This window comes from Salvia miltiorrhiza, chromosome 3, assembly GCF_028751815.1.
Source record: "Salvia miltiorrhiza cultivar Shanhuang (shh) chromosome 3, IMPLAD_Smil_shh, whole genome shotgun sequence".
Classification (NCBI taxonomy): Eukaryota; Viridiplantae; Streptophyta; class Magnoliopsida; order Lamiales; family Lamiaceae; genus Salvia; species Salvia miltiorrhiza.
The window spans coordinates 713574-728690 of NC_080389.1; the positions used below are offsets into that span (position 1 = coordinate 713574).

The 15117-nt window shown below is 41.1% G+C and overlaps 3 protein-coding genes across 5 annotated transcripts in view; 2 read left to right on the forward strand and 1 right to left on the reverse strand.

Annotated features, from left to right (window-relative positions):
- The window catches only part of LOC131016908 (uncharacterized), a 1184262-nt gene that overhangs the window by 671742 nt on the left and 497403 nt on the right, over positions 1-15117 (forward strand). The window lies entirely within an intron of this gene.
- Positions 1-15117, forward strand: part of LOC131016813 (putative late blight resistance protein homolog R1C-3) — a 101932-nt gene that overhangs the window by 43883 nt on the left and 42932 nt on the right. The window lies entirely within an intron of this gene.
- Positions 11895-13449, reverse strand: LOC131016964 (uncharacterized). 3 transcript variants are annotated; one of them, XM_057945813.1, is made up of 5 exons: positions 13180-13449; positions 13014-13089; positions 12735-12843; positions 12188-12654; positions 11895-12111 (listed from the first exon to the last, which is right to left on the reverse strand). In XM_057945813.1, exons 1-4 carry the CDS (start codon positions 13346-13348, stop codon positions 12502-12504), a joined length of 507 nt encoding a protein of 168 aa, XP_057801796.1. In that variant the 5' UTR covers positions 13349-13449; the 3' UTR covers positions 11895-12111; positions 12188-12501. The 3 variants fall into 3 exon arrangements, with proteins under 3 accessions (XP_057801796.1, XP_057801795.1, XP_057801794.1); XM_057945812.1 differs by having other exon boundaries at positions 12214-12657; positions 13180-13443; XM_057945811.1 differs by having other exon boundaries at positions 12188-12657; positions 13180-13443.

Here is a 15117-nt window from a genome sequence, read left to right on the forward strand (position 1 = left end):
GGACACGCTCATCTCTCAGATCTACTTCAGCTCCACTCCACATCTGCAGAATATCAAGCAAAACAACAAGTCAAAGCGCCAAAAAGGAAAAATACAGAGGAGAAACAAACCAAAGGCCAGATCTGAGAAACCAATGCTCAGATCCGGAAACCCAACGCCTAGATCTGGGAAAATCAACGTCTAGATCTGGGAAGCCTGGTTATAAAACACTCAAGCAAGGGAACTCCACTCGTTACAACCACAAAGTTAGAGATCTACACCAGAAGCACAGGGGAAGAGGCGGAGCCCTCAGGGATGTGAGTGTTTAGAGGGGAAATTCCCTTACTTGAGTGCCTTACAACCGATCTAGGGAGGCAAAATGTCGGCAGATCTAGGGATTGAGAGGACAGAAAGGGCAGCGAGGAAGCTTTCTCTAAGAATCTTGGAGATAAAACCCTCAGGCGGGGGGGAGTCCTGTTCTTCAGTCACCAACGGGCGCCGGCGTACTTTCTCAAAAGGACTCGCTCCCCCGACTGAGGGCATTACAACCAAGACAAGAAGGCATCTTGAGCCAGGAAGACGGGAGATCTAGGGTTTGAGAGGAGAACAGTTTGGGGGCGGCGAAAAAGAAAACAAGGGACTCTGAGCTAGGTCATGAAGGGGAGAAGGGTATATATAGAGGCGGTATTGGGCCTGAGAAAGGGGCCAAGAGGTAACGGGCTTATGCGAATTCATGGGCCAGAGAAAGGAGTAAGAAATAATTGGGCCAACATGTTCATAACAGAGTATTGCACATGTCACCAGAGGGGGGAGTAGGGTGTATACCCGCAGGTCCCAATTTTTAAATTCAAAAATTGCTTCTCAGCAAGACTAGGGCAAACCAGAGGAATTACGCTCCACCAGAGCAGAGGGGTCATGCTCAACCAGAACAGAGGGGTTGCTGACAATCGTAAGCCGCGAAAGTTGGTTGTGCCACTCGGGCCCTCCATGCTCCGCGCAGAGGTTGCTGACAATCGTAAGCCGCGAAAGTTGGTTGTGCCACTCGGGCCCTCCATGCTCCGCGCAGAGGTTGCTGACAATCGTAAGCCGCGAAAGTTGGTTGTGCCACTCGGGCCCTCCATACTCCGCGCAGAGGTTGCTGACAATCGTAAGCCGCGAAAGTTGGTTGTGCCACTCGGGCCCTCCATGCTCCGCGCAGAGGTTGCTGACAATCGTAAGCCGCGAAAGTTGGTCGTGCCATCCGGGCCTTCCATGCTCCGCGCAGAGATGGCACATAATCGTAAGCCGCGAAAGTTGGTTACACCCCCCGGGTCCTCCATGCTCCGCGCAGAGGTTGCCCTTAACCGTAAGTCACGAGAGTTGGTCGCACCCCCAGGGTTTTCCATACTCCGTGCAGGGTGTTCTATTTAATCGTAAGCCGCGAAAGTTGGTTGTGCCAGCCGGGCCCTCCATGCTCCGCGCAGAGATAGCACTTAATCGTAAGCCGCGAAAGTTGGTTGCACCCCCCGGGTTTTCCATGCTCCGCGCAGAGGTTGCTTTAACCGTAAGCCACGAAAGCTGGTCGCACCCCCCGGGTCCTCCATGCTCCGTGCAGGGTGTTCTATTTAATCGTAAGCCGCGAAAGTTGGTTGTGCCACCCGGGCCCTCCATGCTCCGCGCAGAGGTTCCTGACAATCGTAAGCTGCGAAAGTTGGTCGTGCCATCCGGGCCTTCCATGCTCCGCGCAGAGGTGGCACATAATTGTAAGCCGCGAAAGTTGGTTACACCCCCCGGGTCCTCCATGCTCCGCGCAGAGGTTGCCCTTAACCGTAAGTCACGAGAGTTGGTCGCACCCCCAGGGTTTTCCATACTCCGTGCAGGGTGTACTATTTAATCGTAAGCCGCGAAAGTTGGTTGCACCCCCCGGGTCCTCCATGCTCCGCGCAGAGGGTTACTATTTAATCGTAAGCCGCGAAAGTTGGTCGCACCCCCTCTGGGTCTTCCATGCTCCGCGCAGAGTGTTCAAGCTTGGATGGGAAGCAGCTTGGATGGGAAGCAGCTTGGAAGAGAGGCGCAAAATCATTGACAGAGAAATTAACCAAACCCTCGTAAGAGGAGGCGGTGAAACCCCTATCATAAAGGTCAACCAAGTCCTCGTAAGAGGAGGCGGTAAAGCCTCCACCATAGGGGTCAACAAAATCCTCGCCAGAGGAGTCGCCAGAATCCTCGCCAGAGGAGTCAACAAAATCCTCGCCAGAGGAGTCATCAAAATCCTCGCCAAGAGGAGTTGTCAGAATCCTCGTCAGAGGAGTCGTCAGAATCCTCGCCAGAGGAGTCGTCAGAATCCTCGCCAGAGGAATCGTCAGAATCCTCGCCGGAGGAGTCATCAACAAGCAACGAAAATAATATAGGCAACAAAGATAAAAGAAGTGAGGAAGGGAAAGAAATTTCATTAAAACGCGCCCGGAAGGCAGAGCTATACATCAAAAATTGAAGGCAAGTGTTCAGCTGGTACAAGTTAAAAGAGTTACAAAAATTTCTCTTGGGTAAAGACAGGAGCATCAAGAGGGAGGAATAGAGGCAGCTTGGGTAACAGCAGAGGAGACAGGAGCAGAGGCAGATGGAGCCGGGGAAGGAACACCACTTGCAGAAGCATGACCAGAAGCGGTTTTCTCTGTGAACACGGGCAACAGGCCAGTTTCCTTCACTTGAGGAAGACGAACTCCCAAATCCAACAACTTTGCAGCCTCCTGCACATACAGATCCTCATTTTGGTACAGGTCGAACAGCTGTTCCACCGCAGCGGAGGAAGAGGCAGAGTCGGTGAAGGCAGAAGCCGCTAAGTCAGAGGGCAGGGGAGGCTCCAGGCCGAATTGGAAAAATTTTCGGGAGCTCTCGCCAGAAGGATCCCGCAGCCGGTTCACAAAGCGCACCAGGGAAGCAAAGAACGCAGGTGCATACACGGGAGCAGAGGGCAGCGAGTCAGATCCAATCCCAAGAGAAAAATAGGGAATGGCTTTCTCTAGCACTGGGTACCACCACTCTGGCTTCTCTGGAGAGTGCGCAGGGATCCCCATCCGCTTATTTATCTCCTCATCCTGGAGGTTATCCATCAGGGCCCTGAAATTCAAAGTGGCAAATTGCTCTGGGGTGGCCCCCGCCATCTCGAATGCTTTGGAAGCTGTTTGCTCTATCACATAAGCAAAGAGGGGTCCAAAATCCTCCAAGTATTCGGGAGTCTTTTTGAAAGCCTCCAGAGTGCCTTCCAGCATCATCCCCAGGAAGTGTTGACCCCGCGGAGACAAGAAATACTCCAAGCGTTGATCTCGAGCCCCCAGGACGAACGCGCGGTTCTGAGCTTCCACAAGTATCCTTTTCCAGCCCCGCCTGGCTTCCTCGTAGTCTCTTTCGTAGCCAGCTTTGAACCTGGCTAGGCTTTCATGGCTCTCTTTTGTGGCCCTCAACAATTCGGAGGCCAAGGACGCTCTCTCCACCTCCACCTGAGCTAATTTAGCTTTCAACTCAACAACCTCCGCTTCAGCCTTGCTCAAGCTCTCCACAACTCCAGCAACAACATCATCGCGCTTGGCGACTTCCACCTGCTCTTTTTCTCTTTCCTTCTCTGCCATATCATAGTCATGGATGCACTTAACAGCACCCCATAACCGTGATTCCACCTGCAAGCAAACAGAAGGGGGCCCAACAGAACAATAAAGAGGTTAGTAACTCGAATTTTTTATGGCAAAAAGATAATATGCAGAGTACCTGAAGGGCCAGCTGGCATAGCTGAGTAGCCAGAGACGCCCGAGACAAATTCTCCACTTTCTCCCGGTCCTCCGAGTGGACACGAGCTATCAGGGCATTAATTAATTCCTTACCCGATAAACTCGAAATTGGCCCAGGAACAAGATCCTCTGACTCAGCAGCCGAGGGCACCACAGCTTTGCCCTTACCCTTTCCACCGGCAGAGGGGAGAACCTTGGAACCACCAGCTGACTTTTTCGCTGGCCCTTTGCCCTTGTCCCCAGCGGAAGGGAGAATCTTCACACCACCAGCAGACCTCTTCGCTGGCTCTGAGGACTTGCCAGCCTTTTTTAGGCCCTCCTGTCTCTCCCTCTCACCCACAGAGATCAGGGAGCCTCTCTTCCTCTTCTTCGTAAGATCGGCAAGGGTGGCATCGGGAGCCGAATCAGGTGAAGGAACCTCATCGGTAATATCCACGACTTGGACATCTTCTTCACGGGTGCCAGCGGCATCACCAGCGCTGGAGTACCTACCCCTGTGAACAAGGGCCCCCGCATCAACTTCCTCTGCATCAAAGGGGCGCGAGGCTTCCACATTCCCCTCTGGGATCTCAACTACAAGGGGAATGGGGATCAGTTCGGACCCAGTAGGCTGCTCCGAGGGATTTGTTCCGGAAGCAGAACCGCCTGAGCCATGCGCTCTGCTGCCAGCAAGAGAACGGGTGTCAGGCAGATTGTCCCCACATTTCGATCTCCAAGACATATCTGCAAACCAAAATTTCACACCATTAAAATCAGGGTAACAAAAGCTAATGTGTTTTCTAATGTATATTTTTTACCTATTGATCTCTCTGGATACAGGGGAAACAAACCATTATATGCCAGAGAGGAATTGTTCTCGGCCAGGTACCTACAGTCTAGAGGCTGGGCTTTATTCATAGCATTAAGATGAGCTATGATACTCTGGTCACGAGTAGAAGGGACTTCGGGAGAGGCTGGTTTATATGTAGTGCGACTTGTATGCCATTCCAGCTCCGAAGCACGATAATCGCGCCAGTTGCCGAAAAGAGTGCGCACATAACAATAGTATTTCAGGAAGCCTTTATCCAAGGAATTCAGGGAGGAAAGAAAAGTAGTAGGATATTTAGGGTGAGAGGCAAAACTATACAGGGGACTGCCCTGCATGCGAAGGGTCTGAGTCTGACAAAATAGCTTGGCGGTGTCCCCAACACCGTTAGCCCGGCACAAAACATGGAAGGCATATAACCTCCGGATAGCAGATGGAGCGACTTGAAAAAAGGGGATGTGAAAGTAATTACAAACGTCAACCAGCAAGGTAGGGGGAGGGAGCCTCAAACCAGCCTCTATCTGGGCTTTCCAAACAACTATCAGCTTGTGATGGTGAAGGCTCTCGGGAGGCGTTGAATCCTTAGAGAAGGCCTCGAACTTTAAACCTTCAGGATGCCTACATTTGCTTTTCAATTTTTCCACCTCCGCGACACTAAGGCGGGATGGAGGAACACTTTTGGGGGGTTGGCGGGACTTTTTCCCTTTTTTCTTAGGCGGAGAAGGAGGGGATGCAGTTTGAGATTCGTCAGAAACAGAGGGGGAAGGAAGATTTTCAAGATCTTGCCGCGATGGGGAGAAAGATGAAGGGTCTCGAGCAGAAGGAGAGGGCGAGCGAGAGGGTTGAGGGATGGAGGTGCAGGCCATGTTAGGAAATGCTAATCCTAGGGTTTCTAACACGCTCAATCAGAGCACCAACAGTTATACCACTACGCTACGAATAAACACAAAATTGCAGGGAAGAGGATGCGCGAGTTACCTAGGCCAGAAAAAGATGGACGGTAAAACCTGGAGCGGAAGGGTCACGTGAGAATGCCGGAACAGTGAGGAAATCGCCGGAAAATGCAGAAAATTCGCTCGGAAAACTTGGAGAAGAAGAATAGTGAAAAAATGGGAATTCGAATCGGCTAAGTAAGGTTGTACGCGGGTAACCACCAGCACGCGGGATGAACGGCACGTGGCATACGAAAAAAAAAAATCAACGGATGAGAATTTCTACGGAAAGGCGAAAGGACGCAAAGTTTAAAAAGTAACCTCGGGGTACGGGGAAAATACTGTAGACTGAGCAGACATTTAATGCGGATGACGTCATCCACGAGGACGAGTCCTCTGACTAGTTGCACCTCTCCAGAGTGAACTAGCCAGACCAGGGGGCGGGAGTAACAAAAACGCCAGAGAACAATTTACAGGGCTTCTCTTTACTTTCTCATAATGACAAAATGCTTATATCTTTATGATTTACAGGGGTCAAGGAAAACAACAAAGTGTCGATGCTGATAACACACCAATGTGGTTGAACACGAAGAATACCCGGTTCAACCAGACTAGAGGGGGGAGTGGTTGATGAGGAGCAATATGTGCAGAGTAGGGGGAGAGTACAAATCAGAGGAATCACTCTCATCAGAGGAGTTATAATGGCCAGAAGAATCACGCCTATCAGAGGGATTCCCTCCATCAGAGGAATGGCTCTCGCCAGAGAAATCATCCGCACCAGAGAAGTCACCCTCGCCAGAGGAGCCATCTCGCCAGAAGAGTCATCCGCGCCAGAGAAGTCACCATCGCCAGAGGAGACGCCTTTACCAGAGACGACGTGTTTACCAGAAGAAGCATCTCCACCAGAGATTACATCGCCAGAGAAGACGCTTTTGCCAGAAGAGACATTTCTACCAGAGGAGTTGTTAAATGCGCGGGAAGGTCTCCCGCGTATTATTGAAATTACTAGCATACCCTTCCACCACGCAAGACGCATGCACCGAAGATGATTTTACTATTTTACCCCTCCGTTTGTAAGTCTATAAATAGGGCCCGAGCCCGTGTACTGTGACCTACACTATCTCACATTTTTAAATACAACTGATATTTTCTCCTTTCGTGCAAGATTTCCGATTGTCCTTTACTCCGTCTTCTTCCGATCATCACACTAGGTATAGTTCATGGTTTTTCTCCATAGTTTTAGGTGTTGGTTTCATTAAACACCATATATATATATATATATATATATATATATATATATATATATTATGTTTATGTATAAAAATATATTTATTATAACGTGTCTACTCTATAATAATAGTAATAATGCCTAATGCTAATTTTAATTATAAAATAATTTTTAAAATTTATTTAAATTAATTATCATTACACTTTACACAAAGTTAAAAAATTATATTTTCAAATTCAAGATTTTATTGAGTAATTGATGTGAATTATTTTCTTTTTAAAATATATCTGTTATTTATAAATATTTTGATTTTATTTAATATTTATATTTATTTATTCAAATATATGCATCACATGAATCGGCTTTCTAATTAAGGCTAGAGATGCTTTTTTTAAGGGAATAAGGTGAAGGATAGAATTCCAAACAAATAAAAAGACTACGAAACAATTTGAATTACCTAATGGACCAATCAAAATAATTATAAAATAAATAAAATACTAGTAAGTGACCCGTCGAAATTCGACGGGTCTATTAAAATATAAATTTATGAAATTGTTAATGTATTTTTTGTTTCATAATTTTTTTTTACTAAAACAAAAAATTTAATGAAATTATTTTAAAATAAAAAAATTATAATATTTATTTGAAATTGACCGATCGAATTTAAATATCTTATGAAATTTATATGTAAGCAGAGTTTCTATTCAAAAAAATATTAAAATAGAAATTGAAACAATTGTTTGAAACCAGTAACTAACAAAAATACGAAAAGAATAAATTAGATAATATGACTAATGACTTAAACTTTATAAAAGTTTGAATAAATTATTGAATTTGCAATTACCTCATAATCTATCGAAAATTTCATCATACACTATGTTAGTTGTTGCGTCTTGCGTATGACCTCTTTTTTAAGTGACTTTTGAGATTGTCGCGTAGAGTTGTCCATAACTAAAAATAGGTTTCGACAGGTATAATTCTACATTTGAAAGAGATTATCCATGATTTTTATTTATTATCGACATAGCAAAACAAACACTCATAGAGAATTGCCTTCTCTGGAACCGAATTGAAAATTTAGTGAGTTGCGATGAAATTGTAATCATTCTAGCTAGCTATAGAAAACTTCTTGCGCTCATTTTTTTCCCCTGAAATGAGTTTGCCTTCACTTACGTATTCCCCAAGTTGAGTTACTATCAGTCTAGTGCCATTGCGAAACTCATTAGATTGATCATATTTTTGAGAAGCGTGATTATGCATTTCTCTTTCAATTTAATCTCATGACTCAACAATCCTGAACACTTGATCGTGTCGAGATATTCAACTGAGAATACATGTTCATCGAGGTCAATTTGTCCATCTTCTTTGCAAATGTTATCTGAACTTAGGTAAATCTTTTCTTTGGTAGACATTAGAGACATGACGTAATCATTTATCTTATCAACCATCTCATTAGGAGGGGCTAAGATAACTCTATTCTTAAACATTTCTATATCAAATGCATTATTAATTACGTTATGGATATAAATAATTTTTTCTTGATTTGTGAAATATTAATATAATGATTTTTAGATATTTCATAGTTTTTAGATATATACTGATTTTTAGATATTTAATGAATTTTTTATATAGAAACTGATTAAAATTTAGAAAAAAAAATGAATGAGAATTGAGGAAAATTAGAATGGAGCGGTATACAATGTCACATAGGATAGAATTTATTTTGTTAGAATATTAATATATTGATTTTTAGATATGAAAATCTATATATATATTAAAGCAAAATAAATCATATCCTAACGGTGATATGATTAAATCCTATTTCATAGGTTGTTTTTTTTGTAGATTTAATAATTAAGGATACTTATCTAATTTTGCATTTTGAGTTTAACTTTGTTGTGATTTTTAAAGGATCTACAGTTTTTTTCTATAATAGTTTTTTTATTCCTAATATAGATATTAGAGGCAAATTAAAATATAATTAATTTTAAATCTTGTCCATTAAAATATTATTGATTAAGGGCATAGATTAGTTCTACATTGTTATCTTAAGGGTGGTTTTTATTTTAACCCAATAAAAGTATTATATGCATTGGAACCTAAATTGGTCTGCCCATAAGGTCGAAGATATTTTTTTAGAGAATATAAATAGAATTAATAACATCAAAGTCATATATATTAAAGTAAATCAAGTACGTTTTTAAATTGAAATTGGAGAGTTGGATATCATGAAGTATAAATGTATAATATTACAATAATCATTACAACCTCAAAATTACAAATATATGTATTTTCTATTTTTCGTGTATGGATATAGATAAATTTATATTGATCGGTGGAATACTAATATATAGAGTTTTAGATATTTAATAGTTTTTAGATGTATAATGATTTTTAGATATTTAATGGTTTTTGGATATGAAAATTGATTAAAAAATAAAAAATAAAAATGAATGAGAATTGAGGAAAATTAGAATGGATTATCTAATTTCGCATTTTGAGTTTAACTTTGTTGTAATTTTTAAAGGATCTATAGTGTTTTTTCTATAATAGTTTTTTTATTCCTAATATAGGTATTAGAGGCAAATTAAAATATAATAAATTTTAAATCGTGTTCATTAAAATATTATTGATTAAGGGCATAGATTAGTTCTACATTGTTATCTTAAGGGTGATTTTTATTTTAACCCAATAAAAGTATTATATGCGTTGGAACCTAAATTGGTCTGCCCATGAGGTCGAAGATATTTTTTTAGAAAATATAAATAGAATTAATAACATCAAAGTCATATATATTAAAGTAAATCAAGTACGATTTTAAATTGAAATTGGAGAGTTGGATATCATGAAGTATAAATGTATAATATACGTTTTTTTAAAATTAAATTTCAGCTTATTTTAAAAGAATGACTCTAATATACGTTTAATTTCATAACTAAGAGCATCCACATTGGGGTTACATGATAGGTTACATGATAGTGACTTTTTTGAGGGGGGGACCACATAGTGTAATGTGGCCGCATTGGGTTACATGATAGATTTAGTTTTGATTTTCATGTTTTTCATTTAATTTTGTTTGCTTAATTTTAAATAACACAATTTTACTAATAATTAATATTTCATTAATTAAAAAACCCTAAAAATTACAAAAAAAAAACATAATTTAAAAATCCTAAAAAATTACCAAAAAAAAACATAATTTAAAAATACTAAAAATAAAATCCTAAATCCTAATCTATCAGTCCACGACGCCGAAGCACGTCTCGGACCATCGCCTCGTGACCCAACCTCGCTGACTGGCTCATATGACTCGTATTTGTTGCTAGGAGTTGTATATCCAGTTGCTCTCTCTTGAGGTGGTTCTTCCGGTCATATGTTGCAAGTAATTTTAGCCAAGTGTTGGGTGGACTGTTGGAACATCTCCTTTGCCTCCGGGTCAGGTTCCACGACCTGCGACGCTGTCGCCTTCCCCTTCCCCTTCGCCGCCGCCTTGTTCCCCATCGGTCGGGTAGACGTGATCTCTTCACCCGACATCGATGTGGTGAAGTCTCCCGACGCCGATGTCTTCGTCCGCTTGGCGGCGTGGACGTCGCCCTCAAGATACATACTCTTGAACTTTGGGTGGTGGCGGAGGATTTTCCACGCATCCCAGTAGTTGAAGGCGGCCTTGTTTGGGCTCCGGATGCTGGAGAGGATGTTGGCCTTGTCCCGGATCATGTCGTCCGAGTGCCCGGAAGGCCAGTTGGTCCGCGCCTCCGTCCACACCGCGTCCCAAAGCTTGACATCGGCGGCAACCCGGGTCCAGTGCCCCTGGATCTGGCGAAGTTTGAGGTCGGCGCCGATGATGGGGTTCACCTGGTCGAGGATTTGGCTCCAGAAGGTGTCGCCCTTTTGATTGACGCCCCGAATGGCGTCGTTGGTCTCCTCGCACCAAGTTCGGACGATGACGTCCGTGTCCTGGGGGGTGTAGGTGTGGCGTGCCGTCCCCGCCTGCTTGTCGTGCTTCTCCTTCACGGTGATCTCTTTCCTTCGGCCTCCCTTTTTCGGCCGGGAGGCACTATGCGCCGTTGGAGCATCTGATGGGACGCCGCTTGAATCGGTGGGGGGCTCGTCCGTCAAGTTGAATCCCGATAAATCGGGATGATAGTCACCGCTGAAATCGGGAGTTTAAAATTATTTAAGGCCATTATCTAAGGGCTATTTGCAAAAATAGGCCACTATTTTTCTGACTTACAAAAATAGGCCAATTATTTTAATTTTTGGTATTTTTAGGTTACATGTGTACCCAACCAGGCTATTTTGAACCACATTTTGGCCCCAAAAAGTGGCCTATTTATGCTGAATTGAGCTCAAATGTGGCCTAAAAATGCCAAAAACTAAAATAATTTACCTATTTTTGCAAGTCCGAAAAATAGTGGCCTATTTTTGCAAATAGCCCTAAGATAATGGTCCTAAATAATTTTAAACTCCTAAAATCGGGGCACCAATTTGGGTTGCATGGAGAAAAGAGAGGTGTTGTGTATAGAGTGAAAAGAGAGGAAAAAAAGAGAAGAAGAATGGAGGAAGAAGGAAGAAGATAGGAAAATAAAGGGAAGAAAGAAAAAAAAAATCGGGTCAAGGCACGCTGACCGAGGCAGTCAAAGTCAGGTTTGAAATCAAATTCCAAAATCTGATTTTCCTTTTTTTTTTAATAGGCGCCTAAAATTCGCCCCCTTCGTGTTACACGTTTAAACGTGTAACGAGATCCCGCGCCATCGCATTACACGATAGCACCGGATCGTGTAATGCGATGTGGGTGCTCTAAAGCCCTCAAGTTTAAATTAAGTTTGACTTATGTCTTGCCTTACAAAATTTAATGACTAAACGATAAATTAATTTGCTAAAATCTATAAGTATTATTCAATGTAAAATTGTCAAAAAAAATTGTAAACCTTAAAAATGCAGCAAAATGACTAGATAAAAAATTATGACTTTAATTTATATTTTCGTAGTAAAGATCCTCAATTTTAAATCAAATTTAATTTATATTTTCCCACCAAAATTTCTCTCTCTTCATTTTCCTTTTCTTTGTTCTGATTTTTTTTTTTCAAAATATCATCAACTCTCATTCATAAAAATAATATTCACAAAATAATATCCCCTCCATCCCATTAAAATGTCCAACTCATATACAACCACAACACTCTTACTCAGCCAACCCCAAACATATATTTCATTCCTCTTACCTAAGATTTTGTGTCATACATTAATGCACACGCCTCATCTTTTCTTTCAAAGCCATCTAAATTCAAGCATTAATTAATTTATCCTTCTTACATACATCCATGCATTGCTAATGACTCAAGACTTTGTTCCTGCATGCACGCCGATTTTACTTCCACTGTTGGAGTCTCGTTGAATGTCCTGCATTCCACAAGAAAATTGGTGATACGATTAATTAGTCTTTATAAACATATTTAAAAGAGTAATTAATTATTACCATGTGTTTGAGAGGACATCATCAACCTTCCAAAGCCAGAGGTCTCATTCAAGGAAGCATTGAGCTTAATCTTAGGCTGTCTCTTCTCTTCACCATTACAACTCCCATTCAATTTGATTTTGGAGCGTCGATCATCGGCATTCGACATTCTCGCATTCATCAACTTGTCCACCATCCTGCTGCCCGCAACTTGCACTCCACCACTCTTCTCAACATTTCCTGCATTGCACGGCTGCCTCCTCATAATCTTCGGTGGGGCCGGCAGATTCTGATATGCCGGCCTTCCTCTAGTAGCGGATGAGGTCCTCAAGTTCTCATTCGAGATTGATGACCTGGCACTCAAACACGTCGAGTCTCAAGTTTCTCGACGTGTTTGAGTTAGGAAAGTTTTTTGGGACGGATGACTTGATTTTATTTGGTTTTGGGGTCACCAGCGGAGCGCTTTTCATGTTTCTCTTGTCGATAAACTGCTAAATTAAATCCTTTTTTTTTTCACAAACTTGACGTACCACATGAGAAATGAAAATGGAAATTCTGTAAATTTTACCCTTGAAATAGGTTGGATGATTGGTATCTCCCTCTGAACGACTAGTTCTTGTGCATTTGACTCCATCTCAAGTGATGGAAACAGAGGCGTCGCGGGAGGCGTTTTCAGCCTTGGATTGGAGAAATAAATAAATGTCAATAATTTTACTGAATACGCCAACAGTTTTACTGAATTCACTGAATATCTATTCATGCGGTCTCTTGATTTATTCAGTAAAATTATTGACTTGTTTAGCTTCTCTATTGATCCATTTCCTATTAGACAGAAGTGATAGATTACCAGTTGTAGTCATTTTTACCAAGGAATTCTGCCCCTTTTCTTCCTCCCGAATTCATTCTGCTCAGCCCAAAGCTTACTGCACTTGAAACACCAATTTCATCACAAGTTCATATATAACATCCAAACTCACTTGCAAATATATGTAATTATAAGGACTCAGACTCACCATTTGCTTCAAAGTCATCAGAAATAGGGTTAAGAAGGCTGCCAAATTGATCTTTTTCGCGCTTCTTAAGCTCGCGGAAAAAGGAAAGCTCCTCATCTATGTCCTTGAAGCAACTCGAAATCCTTCCTGCCTTGTCAAAGCCTGCGCCTGCTGCTTCTCTTCTCTTCATCTCTCTCTCTCTCTCGTTTCTTCAGTTTACCATCTTATGTCAACTTTTAACCCAACGTAACATTTTATAAGATACATACGGAGCTAACAATGTGTTTTGGTCGTTATGTTTGGAAATGAGAGTGAGTGATATATATAAATTAAATCCAGACATGACATGATTGAGGAGCAGGGACAATTTAACGTTTAATAGTATAGATTATTTGTAAATATTAATTAGTCCATGCATGTCAAGTAGTAGTATAAATATATTTTCAGCACCCATCAGACTTAGTTGTTGCTAACAAAATAAAATAATGGGGCAATTTGAAGTAGTCAGATTCTTGAATAAATTAAGTGCATTTGGCGCATTTGAGAGCATTGCAGTCTGGCGATCAAGACTGTAAACAAGTGTTGAACAACTTATTTTTAATTTCATTATATCTTTAATTTATATCGTTTTTAATTGCTTGATAAAGTTGCACCTTTGTTTAGTGCTCCCTGACTTGATCTTCAATAATTAATAAAAACATAGACATATATACATGGTAAAGGACACAATGTTATCACTTATCCACTCACATGAGAAACAAAATTCTAACAAATCAAAACATGCAAGTTCCAAACTTCATTCATTGCTAAAGAGGAAGAGGAGCTCGTCAATATGAGAACACATTGTCCCATCCTCTTTTCTTCTTCAATCTGAATTAATCATGAGAAAGATGCATCATCATATTTCTGTCGTCATCATCATCAACTTGAAACTCTGAAAGCTTGAAACCTGATGATCGGACCGGCTGTGAAATAACCAAAATTGAATAAAAACAGGATAAGATGCTTGTAGCAAACAATAGTTAGTTTAATTACTAGATATATGTATCTTATCATGGAGGCTGCAGCTTTTGATTTTGTTATAATCAGACTTCCTCTTTGTGACCAAAACAAGATTTCTCTTTGACGACTTCATCTATACACTCTTCCTTGGAGTTGATTGAGAATTTCACAAACTACAGGAAATTGAACATATTTTGTCACACATAATAATGTGTGGCAGTTTGCTCACACATAATTAGATATGTGTAGGTAAATTCGTTGAATATTCTTAAGTAGTTTGTGACATTTATTTATGTGTGGGTAAAAAGATTTAGTCATGTTTATTTTATATTTTTTATTTCTATTTAATCTTTAATCTCTGATATGCTTATGTGGGAAACTAATAAAATTATTTTTTATCAATAATTAATAATATAAAATTATTAGCTACACATAATTATTCATTATTTATATGTGGTTAATATATGAGGAAGCATGCAGCATTGTCGCTGCTGTTATTCTTCACGGCAGTTGCCTCCGCCATGATCGAATCCGTCGCCACCAAAGCATGACAGCAACACAACAACAGCGTAATAAAAGTATTATTATTTGAGGATCACAAGTATTATGGAGCCCTCGTTCATCAGGTTAGAGGCTTTAGATGTTGTTGCTTGATCTTGGCTTTTGTGGAATGTTGAAGTGTGCATATTCCAAAAAGATGAAGTTAATTGGGTGCTGGAAGTTTGGCATAGGTATATTTCCTGCTGCTCTTCTATCTTCTATATAAATCCACACAATGAACTATATTCATACTAGATTGGCAATGGATGTAAAGATGGGAAGAGAGAGCAGTTGAAAAAATATTTTTATATTTTATTATATATATAATTGATATTATTATACAAAAAAGTATAAATATAATACTCTTTCCGTCAACGAAAGAACTTCCTAGGAGGGAGTGGTACAAGTTTTAAGAAA

Excerpts from the sequence above, each read along its gene's own strand:
- LOC131016964 (XM_057945812.1), bottom strand. The coding sequence starts at position 13,348 with ATGAAGAGAAGAGAAGCAGCAGGCGCAGGCTTTGACAAGGCAGGAAGG. Across the intron at positions 13,090-13,179 it reads TGATGACTTTGAAGCAAATG|TAAGCTTTGGGCTGAGCAGA; the intron begins GTGAGTCTGAGT and ends TTTCAAGTGCAG. Across the intron at positions 12,658-12,734 it reads TCATCCAACCTATTTCAAGG|CAGTTTATCGACAAGAGAAA; the intron begins GTAAAATTTACA and ends GATTTAATTTAG.